Source organism: Danio rerio, chromosome 25, assembly GCF_052040795.2.
Source record: "Danio rerio strain M-AB ecotype USA chromosome 25, GRCz13ab, whole genome shotgun sequence".
NCBI classification, from domain to species: domain Eukaryota; kingdom Metazoa; phylum Chordata; class Actinopteri; order Cypriniformes; family Danionidae; genus Danio; species Danio rerio.
This window is the reverse complement of record NC_141045.1, coordinates 25,820,279-25,834,733: the sequence shown is the minus strand read 5'-3', so window position 1 is coordinate 25,834,733 and position 14,455 is coordinate 25,820,279. Positions and strand designations below refer to the sequence as shown.

Here is a 14,455-nt window from a genome sequence, read left to right as displayed (position 1 = left end):
TAATCCTTGCTGAATAAAATGAACAATTTAGTTATAATATGAAACCATACTGACTCTAAACATTCAGATGGTAGTGTACATTTATAAACTTTATACTAGGAGATATCAATTCGAACAATAACAGGAAAAGTACTGACAGGTCAATACCTGTTTTTTGTAATTATAACCAAATCAAGAACATAAATTGCATCAAACTACTTGAAATATCTGTAAAAAAATAAATATTAAATAATAATAATAATAATTATTATTAGTAGTAGTAGTATTAGTAGTAGTAGTAGTAGTAGTAGTAGTAGTAGTAGTAGTAGTAGTAGTATTTTTATTTAGATCCATACGAACAGTTATACAGCCATAGAGTAAGTGGCAACGAGGTGTTATGTAAGGTATAATATATAAAATAATCGGCTGGATGTACATTATACCGCTAATTACACAGTTAATTGCTGCAAAACTAAAAAAAAAAAGCCAAAGCTTGTCAGAGCTCTTTAGGTAAATGTAAATTTTGCAGATATAAAAAATCTTTTAACATGCACTGTTAGACATTTCTGTAAATTACACAGTTATTTACTGTATTTCACCCAGTGTAATACTGCAAATTCCTTATACGGTAAATAACTGTAATTACCGTTGCATTATGGGAATTTAGTGTGACGTCGAACAACATATACAGCGATGTACTGTATTTGTAAAAATTTGTGTATTATACTGTATTTTCCACAACTGCTTCAACGCCACCTTGCGGCGATTCGACTACTCTGCACCACATTTTGCCTGAGGACCCTGGAACAATTCTGGAGGACAATTTATTAGTGTGCCTGAAGAACATACTGGATTTAACAAACTTTACTCTGGTAAGCTGAGGCAGTGTTTCATTTTACAGAATGTTTTGTGGACGAGAATAGAACAAAGTAAAGTATAAAGTTGGCTATTATTATTTTCTCTGGCTTGGCGTTATTTCGCCCATTTGAGAAATATATCATCTATTAAGATGTTACCTTTATTTAATTTATTACATTAACACTACTATTACTTTAAATAAGACTGTTTATGACTATTAGCCATTGTTCTCGTCATCTTTTTATTTATTTACATAGGAACCGGTGTTGCAGCGGGTTTTGGTTTAGGAGGGAACCAGAGGTATGCAGACAGTTTTGGAGGACACTTAGCACGAGACAACGGTCCGGCAGAGAGTGTTTTCCCCCACAAGAATATGAATGAAAGACCAACAAATAATCCAGGTAAAAGCGCGTCTGTCTGTGCTGACAACACTCGACATTGATTTGAGCACCTCTATTAGCATTTGTTTGCTCGGCAACATTGGCTGAAGCGATCTTAAAATGGTAATGTTAACTGTTAGCTAAACTGAGCTAAGTTTATACTGAATTGGACTCAAACTCATTTTAACGTGCACCGTTTAACTTATATTGATTTATACTATATATATTAGATGTTGTGAACTTATTTTTCTCTGGTTTAGAGTAACTTATAACGTTAGCTTGAGAAAATAACATCGCGACGTAACCTATAAGAACGTTAACGTAAATCTATACAATATGCATAGAGGTAAAGTTGGTTTTATATTCGCACATTCGTTCATTTAGAAGACTCTATACTGTTTACCATGTTACTTTGAATATTCGATCAGAATTAGCATGCCAGTATGACTTGAAATCAACATTAACACTGTTTATTTGACCGTGAGCATGTTGTACTTTGATAGTCATTAGCTGCTAAAATGATTTCGCTATTTAGAGTTTGCAAATAATACTTTTATGAAATTAAATTATTAAGGGGGAAGTCTGAATCTGCTAATATAAAACCAATTTTTCTATGCATTATGCTAATAACCACCTTTTTGCTATTTATTGTTTGCTAATTATTTTTTTTATCACAACTCTTGACATTTGGTTTAACATAATTGTTACCATTATATTTTTTTCTGTTAAGATATGGCACTGGCACAGCAGCAGGTATTGTCTGAAGAAACAAACAGCATTTCGGAGGAACATCTTGATCAGCACAGCCTTATGCTTAAAAAATAAGCAAGACCAGTAAGCAACCAAGGTAAACAAATAAAAAAAAAGTTGTGTGGTGGTTGTGGATTGTAGCATGGTATTCTTATCTGTATTTTTGGCTTTTTTATGGTCTCAATATAGAATACTGGGAGCTTGCCTGTGCAAACTGGACCTCATACAACAGTAAGTACTGTACATCTATTTGTTTCTCAATATAGTAACGTTACTTTTAATACAAAATGTGTCACATGTTTAGTTGCTAGCTACATAAAAAAATCTTTTTCCCTTTTTTATTAAACCATTTAGTAGGGTTTTTTTTCATCTTTGTTTATAATATTTTTGAGCAGATTGAGGTCTGTCATGGGTCAGACATTTCAAAATACAATAATTAGTATTGGGATACATGCATTTGTCTATGTATTAAATGTCTTTTTCCCCATTTCATGTTGCCTAAATATTTTGTAATAAATAAAATAATACAATTTTTTGTATAAATAGTTCCAGAGGATGAAACAAAATGCACAGCAACAACCAGAGTGAGCCAGAAGAAGACAGGAGAAGTAGTGAAGAGAATGACAACCATGAACAACAGTGAGTTATCCTTTTTTCACCAGCTAACTGAGAACTTGGATTAGGTGAGACACTCTCAATAGTTGTATCAGTATTCAGTCAGTTTTAGTTTATTAGGAATACATAAAACAAATAGTCTAATCTGTCCTGCTGTGAATCAACCCATCACAAATGCTACAATGTTTTTGTAAAACCTTGTTAGGGAAAAAAATAAACAGGACATTCTGGTTAGTTCTCTTTTAAACATGGTAGTGAGCAGGTTATGAGCAGGAGCCAGTTGCTCAGTACCAGCTGAAAACTACCCCAACCTAGCTGCCATGCTTCAAAATAATTAACCAGTACATGATTTATTTTTTTTAAACAAGCTTCTTCTATGCTTATGTTAGTCTGTTTCTCCTTATCCAGAGTTCTTCATAATCCTGAACTGGGCCAAATCCTGACCAGATGCTGTGGTGGTCATGGAGGAGTGAATCCTAAAAGACACACGTGATCAATGAGTTTTCGCATTGATCCAATGGGCCAGCCTGACCACCCGCTGGTGAACTTTCAAGCCTCTGGTGCCTAGACTGCGGCCTTGCACAAGTTTGGCTAGAGGAGAACTGGTCGTGCCCAACTGAGCCTGGTTTCTCTCAAGGGATTTTATTCTACACTTTCGTCAGTTGGTGAAGTTTCTTCCATGCCACTGTAGCCACTGGATTGCTTGGCTACGATTGGTGGATCGGTGGATTTGCTCTTCAGTGTTTGGACTTTCAGCAGTAACATTTACTGCTTCAATTCTGAAAACTGGACTGAAGCAGCTTCAATTTATAAGAACTTCTATGTTAAGCTGCTTTAACATCATTGATCTACATTGTAAAAGTGCAATAGAAATAAAGATGAATTGCATTTGAACATGTGAATTCAGACCTTGTTGAGCATTTGACACCAGAATTAGTAATATTTTAAAGTTGGGTTGTTTCTGAGTCGGCTAATAGTTACAAATATTTATATGCAATTCAGAAGTTTAAATTTTTATTGTACATGTATGATCTAGTGCTTTGTGTGATTTATTTATTTTTAATGTGTTGATTTTATTGCTTAATGTAATTTTCACACATTTTCCTTAAATGCTTTAAGCATTATTAATGTTTTAAAGAATGGAATATTTTGTAATTGTGTCTGGTTTAATGTCAGTAGTACTTAGTACAATTGGGGTTTTTTTTCTCAACAATATGCAGGTCAGACACTTACATTAGTTTTGTACATGTATGTTAATGTGCTTTGTCATTTTCAATGTTTTTTTTCTTAAAATAAAATATTTTGAATGATTGAAATGTAATGTTTTTACACATTTTTAAGCTTGTTTTAAGCATCTCCAATGTTTTAAATAAAGAGTGTTTATTTTGTTAATATTTTGTAATTGTGTCTTTTTTATGTCTATAGTATTAAAATAATATTAATAAAATTATATTATAAAATATTTAGGACAAAATTAAAAGGTTTACAGTAGCTAACTGTTAACTTAGGTTTTTACAGTAGTTAACCATTTTTAGACACTACGGTAACATGCTGTAAACGGATTTACAGTTGTATACTGTAAATCTAAAATACAGTAACTTACTGGCAACAGTGTTGCCAGTAAGTTACTGTAAAAACCCTTTGAAATGTCTAACAGTGTGCCAACAATAATCTTATTTTTTTAATAGTCAGAATTAGGCATTTTTTGTACCTGGATAAGCCTGTGTTATTACCCAGCAAGCTTTTTGTGTTTAATGGAACTCTAATAGACGACTAGACGTAGACATCTTGGACAAAACAAAGACAAATGTGGTTTTTTACTGAAAATTGAATAGACTTCAAACAATAGTTTGAAAATAAACTAGTTGTCAATAGACATGTATAAATGACTAATGCCGTGGTCACAAGAATTTGAGCATGCAAAATTCTATTGTACAGCACTGCGAATAGGGGTGGAATTAAACAAGACATTTAGACATTAAAAAGCGAGCGATTGGTCCATATTTTAAATTTCTGTATAGAGAGGTCATGTTTCTTCAATTGGTCTTAAGCAGTCACATGCAATTTCACAGATCAGAGTTCACCAAGCTTGAACTTTGCAACATAGCGAACTACAAAACTTGTTTCATGAGCTTGTGTTGCCGGTCTGCTGCATTTGCATGTGGATAAATAGAAATCTATTGGTCGAAAAGCTCTCGAGCTCAGGTTGGATGGAAAGCAACAGTGCACAGCCATTATCAGATATTTCCAGAGATGTTCAATCGAATTTAGTTCTGGGATCTGGCTGGGCCACTCAAGGATGTTCACAGAGTTGTTGCGAAGCCACTCAATTGATGTTTTGATGGTGTGCTTTGGTTCATTATCCTGCAGGAAGATGAAATGTCGCATCAGTCTCATCAGACCAGAGAATTTTGTTTCTTATGGTCTGAGAGTCCTTCAGATGCCTTTTGGCAAATTCCAGGATGGGGAGTGGATTCTGTCTGGGCACTCTACCATACAGGCAGGATTGCTGCACAGATGGTTGTCCTTCTGTAAGGTTCTCTTCTCTCCACAGAAGAATGCTGGAGCTCAGAAAGAGTGACCATCGGGTTATTGATCACCTCCCTGACTAAGGCCCTTCTCTCCCTATCACTCAGCTTAGATGGCTGGCCACTTACGGATGATGGAGGCCACTGTGCTCATTCTAACTTTCAGAGCAGCAGAAATTTTTATGTAACCCTCCTTGTGCCTTTGGACAATCTTGTCTCATGGGTCTACAGACAATTCCTTTGTCTTCATGCTTGGTTTGTACTTTGACATATACTGTCAACCCTGGGACCTTATATAGACAGGTGTCTTTTCAAATCATGTACAATCAATTGAATTTACCACAGGTGAACTCCAATAAAGCTGCTGAATCAAGAATGATCAGTGGAAACAGAATGTACCTGAGCTTAATTTAGAGCTTCACAGCAAAGGCAGTGGATACTTATGTACATGTGATTTTTCAGGTTTTTTATTTTTAATAAACTTGCAACAATTTCAAAAGAAAAAAAAAACACATTGTCATTATGGGGTATTGTGTGAGGACTTTTGAGAAAATAAATTATTTAATCCATTTTAGAATAAGGCTGTAACATAAAAAATGTAGAAAAAGTGAGATGCTATAAATACTTTCCGAATGCACTGTACTTTGTAATGCGCTGTAAAAAAATTCTTATTTGACTTTACTAAAAATAAGTGAGTAAACCTCTTCATATTAAAATGATAAGTTGACTTTACTTAAAAAAAGTGAGTAAACATGTTGCCCTAAAAAATTGAGGTACATGAACTATGTGCATAATTATAAAAAATTATAAAAAGCTAAATCAACTTAACAGTCACAAATTATGCCATGGTCACAGTAGCAATTTGAGCATACAAAATTCTGTAGTACGGTGCATGCTGCGACTAGAGACCGGGTTAAACAAGATGATAAGACATTACAAAAAGCCAGCGATTGGTCCATATTTTACATTTCTGTAGAGAGACCATGCTTTGATCTTCAATTGGTCTCAAGCTGTCACATGATGTAATTTTGCATGTCAGAGTTCCCCAAGCTTGAACTTTGAAGCATTGCAAACTGTGAAACTTGTTGCATTAGCTTGCATTTTTGGTCTGTAGCATTTGCATACGTATGAATGGAAGTTTATAGGGTAAACAGTGCAGTGTGACTGAGGCCTTAGTCTGTCTAATCTGTCTAGGTTTGGACTACTGTTAGATGTCTATTAGATGTCTTTTAGACCTCTGTTAGATGTCTACCCACTGCACCACCATGTTGCCCCTGCATGTATATCAATTAAGAATAATGTTTGTAAGCATTCAAATATCTACTTAATAATTAACGTTTCTCTTTCATCAGATGGGTTCAGGTAGTGCCTCTTTACTGCTGCTCTTCAGCAAAATTTAGCTTCACAGGCAAAATGACTACCATGTGGCATATAACATATATTGACCAATCAGCTCAGTTGTCAAGGTAGAATTTTAAGCGCAACCAATCATTTTAAACGGAAGCATGGTGAATTATTTAAAGAAATTAAAATGTTACGTTCAAAGAACTTAAAATATTAATTAAAAGTTTTTGCTGCCTAATGAGTAAGTTAAACACACCCGTTTAAGATTTGACACCAAAACTTGGTATTTTAAGTAATTTCAAGTTATTTTATATGAATATATTTAGTAATGACAACAGTGGGGTTTACAGTGCATTCCAGAAAGCTGTTTCATAATATTTAACATTATGCAAAATAATCAGCAAAAAGTAGTAAATTAAAATGTATTATTATTACTATATTATTATTATTATTATTATTATTATTATTATTATTATTATTATTATTATATTGTGTTTATTTTTGTGGAAACACTTATTTAATGCTGTACATTTTTATGATTCTGACAACAGCCATCTGGCACTCTAGATATCCATTATTCTGTACATTCATAAATCTAAATTGCTAAATATAAAGACTTAAATCATCCAGCAAGAGCATTATCTCCTGAAATCCGAAAATGTTCCTCAGCGGGTTACTATCTATACACTCAGGTTCACGAAATGAGGTTGGATTAGTTTATGCATTATTAAATACACTCAAGATAAAGGCCAGGCCATGGATCACTTTACAGCCACATATATGGAAACAAACCCACTGCTAATTCCAGCAGATCCATTTGAAGCCATTATTAATGGAGCATTAGTGCAGGGAGTGCCGAATTAAAACGGCTAGCTGGCTGTTAAAGGCTTTTTATGGAAAGACTAGAAATATGATATGCTAATAGATTGCTCATATACAGCGCTTTTTTAAAGCTAAAAGGAGGTTTCTATCTTAGAAGCTGCACAGCTCATTCTTGGACGTGATATTTTAAATCGCAGCAGTCATATGGCTGTAAATGATGAGGGCGCTTTGAGCGGAGCAGAGAAAGGCGATCATTAAATGCACGATCCGATAAAGACCAGCAATTTCCTCCAATTACCAAACCAATCAACACCATCAGGGGTAAAATAACAGCATCAATGCACATGAATGTGGGCGATTTGTTTACAAAGAAAGTACTGAAGCCGTTGATTGGGGGATACAACAAGAAAGAACACACACACACAAACATATAAAATACAGCACAAACATGGCTATGTTAATGACTATGGATGTTATAAAAAGTTATGAAAGATATAGGGCTGCCCCCTAATCGTCGACTAGTCAATAGTCGACCAGAACAGACTTAATCAATACAGTTTTTGTTGGTCAGTTGGGTAACACTTTATTTTGATGGTCCATTTGAGTATTAGTAAACTGTCTGCTTAATATCTGCTGATCCAGCTCCTTTAACTGACTATAAGAAACTTTGAAAGTACAATTACATTAACCCTAACCCAACAGTCTACTTATAATCTAATGAGAATTAGTGTGCATGTAGATGCAATGTAACTTAAATTCAACAAACAGACCATCAAAATAAAGTGTGATGGTATCACCGTATTTGCTAAGGTAGGTCTAATTAAATGAATTTTAATAAATGTGCAATTAGTTTAGACTGAGAAAATCTTTAGTCGGAGACAGCCCAAGAAAGATACGAATGTTGTGTTTGGAACAGCAAACTAATATGCAGATGTGTAAACTGTATGTACTTACTGCACAGACTTGGATGCCTGGGACCTGAACTTGGTAAACTCTCCTGGAGCGGTCCACTCAGATCCCAGCTGAAACACACAGTTTCATTGGTCATGAATACTCTTATTAATCTCATCATGGTCAAATGTTGTAAACTGCTAAATGCTTAAATAGGCCATATTAATCAATTAGACATTTTCTTTCTTTAAATTTTCATTTTGACCCTTAGATTTGCTTTTTCTATAGAGTAAGCACTCACAAAATAGTTTTCCTGCTTTTTCAAACTAATTAATCAAAATTGAGTTGTATCAACTAATAAATAATAATAAAAAAAATTGATTCATTTTCTTGTCAGCTTAGTCCCTTTATTAATCCGGGGTCACCACAGCAGATTGAACCACCAACTTATCCAGCAAGTTTTTACACAGCGGACGCCCTTCCAGCCGCAACCCATCTCTGGGAAACATCCACACACACATTCACACACACACTCATACACTATGGACAATTTAGCCTACCCAATTCACCTGTACCGCCTGTCTTTGGACTGTGGGGGAAACCGGAGCAAACCCACGTGAAGGCAGGGAGAACATGCAAACTCCACACAGAAACACCAACTGAGCCGAGGTTCGAACCAGCAACCCAGCAACCTTCTTGCTGTGAGGCGACAGCACTACCTACTGCGCCACTGCCTCGCCAAAACAAAAAGTTATCATTTAAAAAATGACAATTGTTGCTTTTCTGAAATGTCATATTAAAACGTTCGAGGTTACTAAAGTAACCCTTCGTTTCCCGAGGAGGGGAACGGAAGCACTATAAGTGGATTTGATTTGTAAAATCCACGCATTGGGAGGATTCGGATCAGAAGCCGCTTGTCTGGAGAGTATTGAACGGGCCAATGAATGAAATTAATTGGCAGCGTAAGCTTGCGCAGGTGTGCGACATCTGCAATTATCTCAGCATATAAGCACACCTGAAGCCAGCAGACGCCATCCTTTTAAGCTGAAGAGACTTTCAAACAGCTAAGGGACAGTCATTATGGCGACGGAGTATAGTGCTTCCGTTCCCCTCCTCGGGGAACGAAGGGTTACTTTAGTAACCTCGAACGTTCCCCTTCGGGGGGAACTTCAGCACTATAAGTGGATTTGATTTGTAAAATCCACGCATTGGGAGCCCATTGAAAGCGCCATAATGACTGCACCTTACCAACACCCCCGATGAGGAGATAGTCAAGCAAGCGTGACGCACCCACATCATGGGGGGCGCGGTCCTCCAACGTGTCCCTGGCCCTAATTTATCCTACTTCAACAGAAGTTTTACGGATTTAGATATATTTTTTGGGAAGTCGTGAGCATCTAGATAATTCTAGGAAATACGACAGTACGTTGGGAAGCGTGCAATCCCGATAGGGAGGACGCTGCGGAGGCCATCCGTTACCCAAGGGGGGGATAGATGGCAGAATTTACATATGGACTAGCCCTAAAAAGGGGGAGTACGCATAGCAAAAGAGTGGTTAGCGGAGAGGGAAGACACGGGTCCGCCCAGGGGGGGGACTTAACCGTGGCGGAATAAGCATATGGGATCGCCTAGTGGGGATCACGCATAGCAGGCACCTATACCCAAAACGCGGGCTGACCAGCGGGCAGACCTACAACGTAGTGGGCCAGCAAGTGACTCCTCCGCTGAGTCAGTGCTGGGGGCCACGGAGGAATCTGCAGGTCTCACCTGACGGGGAACTTTACTGACAGATAAAAAAGGCGCACGTACCTCCGTGTTAGGGAGAATGGCGCAGCAAGCGTGTTTCAACACCCTACCGAGTTGTCTCCTCAATCACCAAAGGGTTACCTAATACCCTTGAGGAAACCGGCTCCACTCGCAGATTGTAAAACCTTGCAAATGTGTTGGGTGTCGCCCAGCCCGCAGCTCTACAGATGTCTGTTAGAGAGGCGCCGCGTGCACGCGCCCAAGAGGATGCAACGCTCCGAGTGGAGTGTGCACGAACTCCCGGGGGACACGGCTGACCTCGACTCGAATAAGCGAGTGAAATGGCATCCACAATCCAGTGGGATAATCTTTGTTTTGATACGGCACTTCCCTGCTGCCGACCGCCATAACAGACAAAGAGCTGCTCAGATGATCTAAAATTCTGAGTACGGTCCACATAAATGCGCAGAGCGCGAACTGGACAAAGTAAAGAAAGGGCTGGGTCTGCCTCCTCCGGGGGCAGCACTTGCAGGTTCACTACCTGATCTCTAAAGGGGGTGGTAGGAACCTTGGGCACATAACCGGGGCGGGGTCTCAGGATGACGTGAGAGTAATCCGGCCCGAATTCCAGGCACGAGTCACTGACCGAAAATGCCTCCAGGTCCCCGACCCTCTTGATGGAGGCCAACGCAACCAGCAGAGCTGTCTTCAGGGACAGAAATCTTAGAGATACTGATTCGAGTGGCTCAAAGGGATCGGATCGCAGACTCGTGAGAACGAGGGCGAGATCCCAAGAGGGCATGAGAGGGGGGCGAGATGGATTAATTCGCCTAGCACCCCTAAGGAACTGGATGACCAGGTTATGCTTTCCCACGGTGCCGCCAGCTACCGCGCTATGATAAGCGGAGATGGCGGCCACGTAAACCTTGAGAGTGGAGGGCGACAGCCTGCTGTCCAACTTCTCTTGAAGGAAAGAGAGCACAACACTAATCTGGCAATTTCGGGGGTCTTCTCTGCGAGAGACGCACCATTCAGTGAATAGACTCCACTTCAGGGCGTAGGCGTGCCTCGTGGAGGGGGCTCTAGCCTGAGTGATGGTATTAACCACCGCAGTCGGTAGGTTACCTAAGTCTTCCTCGCGTCTAGGGACCACACGTGGAGGTTCCAAAGATCGGGGCGAGGGTGCCAGATGGTGCCCTGTCCCTGAGAGAGTAGGTCCTCTCTCAAAGGGATCCGCCAGGGGAGGGCCGTCGCGAGGAGTGAGAGCTCTGATATCCAGGTCCGGTTGGGCCAAAGGGGCGCAACTAGCAGAACCTGTTCCTCGTCCCCCTGACCTTGCACAGAAACTGCGCGAGCAGGCTCACTGGGGGAAACGCATACTTGCGCATGCCCCGAGGCCAGCTGTGGGCCAGTGCATCCGTGTCGAGAGAGCCCTCGGTCAGGGAAAAAAACAACTGGCAGTGAGCGTTCTCGGGGGAAGCAAACAGATCGATCTGGGCCTCCCCGAATCGCGCCCATATCAGCTGAACAGACTCGGGGTGGAGTCTCCATTCTCCAGGACGTAACAGCTGTCGTGAGAGCGCATCGGCTGCACGATTGAGCGTGCCTGGGACGTGAATGGCGCGCAGCGATTTCAGCCGCGGGTGACTCCAGAGGAGCAGACGGCGGGCGAGCTGAGACATGCGGTGAGAGCGCATACCCCCCATGCGGTTGATATACGCCGCCGCCGCCATACTGTCCGTCCTGACCAGCACGTGTTGCCGCTCCAGCACCGGTAAAAAGCGGTGGAGAGCGAGGAACACTGCCAACAGCTCTAGGCGATTGATATGCCAATGCAGCTGGGCACCCTTCCAGAGGCCCGCAGCCGCATGCCCGCGACACACGGCCCCCCAACCCGTGTTGGAAGCGTCTGTTGAAACAACAACATGGCTGGACGCCTGTCCTAGAGGCACACCGGCCTGTAGGAACGAGGGGTCGTTCCAAGGGCTGAGGGCGCGGCGACACAGCGCAGTAACCGAGACCCGGTGTGTGCCCGCGTGCCATGCGCGTCTGGGGACCCGATCGTGAAGCCAGTGCTGAAGTGGTCTCATATGGAGCAACCCGAGCGGCGTGACGGCGGCTGCGGATGCCATATGCCCCAGGAGCCTCTGAAAGAACTTCAATGGGACCACTAGTTTGCTGTCGAGCTCCCTCAGACAGTTCAGCAACAGGCGAGCGCGTTCCTCGGAGAGGTGCGCTACCATGGTGATCGAGTCCAGCTCCATCCCGAGAAAAGAAATCCTCTGCACGGGGGCGAGTTTGCTCTTTTCTCGGTTGACCTGAAGCCCCAGTAGGCGGAGATGCCGAAGCACCTTGTCCCTGTGCATAATCAATTGCTCCCGCGAGTGGGCTAAAATCAGCCAGTCGTCGAGATAATTGAGCATGCGAATGCCCGCGAGCCGAAGGGGCGCTAGGGCACCCTCCGCGAGTTTGGTGAAGACCCGCGGAGACAGAGAGAGCCCGAAGGGGAGGACCTTGTACTGCCACGCTCGACCCTCGAACGCAAACCGCAGAAATTGGCGGTGGCGTGGAAGAATGGAGACATGGAAATACGCGTCCTTCAGGTCTATGGCTGCAAACCAATCCCGAGGACGAACGCATTGGAGAATGCGCCTCTGCGTGAGCATTCTGAACGGCAGCCTGTGCAGACAGCGGTTCAAAACGCGCAGATCTAGGATTGGCCGTGACCCACCGCTCTTTTTGGGTACGATGAAGTATGGGCTGTAAAACCCACTCTCCATCTCGGCTGGAGGAACCGGCTCGATTGCACCCTTCGCCAGGAGGGCAGCAATCTCCTCTCGCAAGACAGGGGCGGACAGGGGGTTGACCCTGGAGGAATACACGCCCGTAAACTTGGGGGGCCGTTTCGCGAACTGAATCGCGTAACCGAGTCTGATTGTGCGTATGAGCCACCGCGAGGGGCTGGCCCGCGCTAACCAGGCAGGCAGAGCCCTCGCTAATGGAGTCATCGCTACAATCGCTGACGTACCAGCGGTGGGGCAGCGCGGAGTGGGTGTGCTGATCCGGGAAGCACGAGGGTCCCGCGGAAGAGCTGGAGGAGAGCGATTCGCTCTGGCTCCGCACCCTGACTCCGGAGAGGGGGCTGGAGGGCTGAGGGAAGGGAGACCGTTCCCCCAGCGCTCGTGAGCCACTGGCGAAGCACGTAGAGTCTGCGAGCCGGAAGGCAGCGCGTCCCGGACTGGCAGAACTCGTGCAGTCACATCCGGGGAAGGGAAAAAGTGCTCTTTTACTGATGTTTTGGTGGCACTGAAAAGTACCGTTGTTATCGGGGCCCCGCCCTCCAGCGGGGAAAGAGCAAGTTTCCTCTTCTCCGGATGGCCTGTCTCAGGGACGCTTCGCGGTCCGTTTACCGGACTTAACGGCGCCCTGGGCAGGAGGGGCTGCCTGCTTTCGAGGTGAACGCCGCGCCCGCTTGGCCGGAGGCGCAGGCGGGGGCGGGGCAGCACTCGTTGGCGGGCGCCCTCGGCGAGGAACAGCGGAGGTGGATGGCTCGGCGGGCGGAGCGGGCTTACGGCCACGCCGATAGATGACATTGCCCATCGCATCCGACTGCTCTTTCACCGCCTTGAATTCCTGGGTGAATTCACCGACGGTGTCGCCGAACAGGCCAGCCTGGGATATGGGCGAGTCAAGAAAGCGAACTTTGTCAACGTCGCGCATATCGGCCAGGTTTAGCCAGAGGTGGCGTTCCTGAACCACAAGTGTGGACATCGTCCTCCCCAGCGCACACGCGGCGGACTTAGTAGTCCGAAGAGCATAGTCGGTCGCGGTGCGCAGCTCATGTAATAAGCTTGGGTTGGACCCGCCCTCGTGCAGCTCGGCCAGCGCCTGCGCTTGGTAGCGCTGGTAGGTGGCCATCGCGTGCAAAGCAGAAGCAGCCTGGCCCACAGCCTTATAAGCTCTGGCTCCGAGGGAGGCAGACAACCTACAGGCTTTGGACGGGAGGCGGGGCAAACCCCGCCACGTAGAGGCGCCGCGCGGACAAAGATTGACCGCGATAGCGCGCTCCACTGACGGGATCGCCTCATACCCCCTGGCAGCTCCGCCGTCAAGGGCGGTGAGGGCGGAGGCACTCGCAGCACGGGCAGAGAAAGGTGCCCTCCAAGACTGCGTGAGCCTACTGTGCACTTCCGGGAAGAAGGGGACGAGAGGCTTCGAAGGCTTCGCCTTCTGGTCCTCTACGTAGCACCCATCTAGTCGGTCCGGCCGCGGAGCTGGGGGATAAACCATCTCCAACCCCACGGCCGAAGCAGCCCGGGAAAGCACGGCTAACATGTCCGCTTCAGGATCCGATTTGACAGCGCTCACCTGCCCGGAGGGGGCGAGCGGATCCGGATCTTCGTCGGACAGTGAAAGCCCACCCTCCGATGCCGCGGAGGACATCTGATCTCCTGTGTCAGCGAGTGTGAGAGCTACCATCTGGTTAGACGGATCACTCTCACCACCCGAAGCTTGGATGGAGCGCCGTGAGGAGCGAGAGGT

At 43.9% G+C, this 14,455-nt stretch overlaps 1 protein-coding gene, 1 long non-coding RNA gene and 1 pseudogene across 6 annotated transcripts in view; 1 reads left to right on the top strand and 2 right to left on the bottom strand.

Moving 5' to 3' along the window:
* LOC147837710 (uncharacterized) overlaps positions 1 to 13,621 on the bottom strand; it is a 633,655-nt pseudogene extending 620,034 nt beyond the window's left edge. Inside the window, exon 1 of the transcript XR_015526515.1 lies at positions 8,971 to 13,621. The product of XR_015526515.1 is annotated as an uncharacterized LOC147837710 (transcript). The remainder of the gene's footprint in view (positions 1 to 8,970) is intronic.
* The window catches only part of b4galnt4a (beta-1,4-N-acetyl-galactosaminyltransferase 4a), a 329,936-nt gene that overhangs the window by 88,106 nt on the left and 227,375 nt on the right, over positions 1 to 14,455 (bottom strand). For all 4 annotated transcript variants that reach the window (XR_015526501.1, XR_015526502.1, XM_087312347.1 and 1 more), the window contains exon 7: positions 8,231 to 8,298. Coding sequence is in view for 2 of the 4 variants with exons in the window: in XM_087312347.1 (XP_087168473.1) it covers positions 8,231 to 8,298 (68 nt within the window). In the remaining 2 variants the exon portion in view is untranslated. The remainder of the gene's footprint in view (positions 1 to 8,230; positions 8,299 to 14,455) is intronic.
* Positions 570 to 3,974, top strand: LOC147837711 (uncharacterized). Its single transcript, XR_015526904.1, has 6 exons — positions 570 to 851; positions 1,095 to 1,238; positions 1,948 to 2,064; positions 2,157 to 2,198; positions 2,514 to 2,606; positions 2,991 to 3,974. It is a non-coding gene; the product is annotated as an uncharacterized LOC147837711 (long non-coding RNA).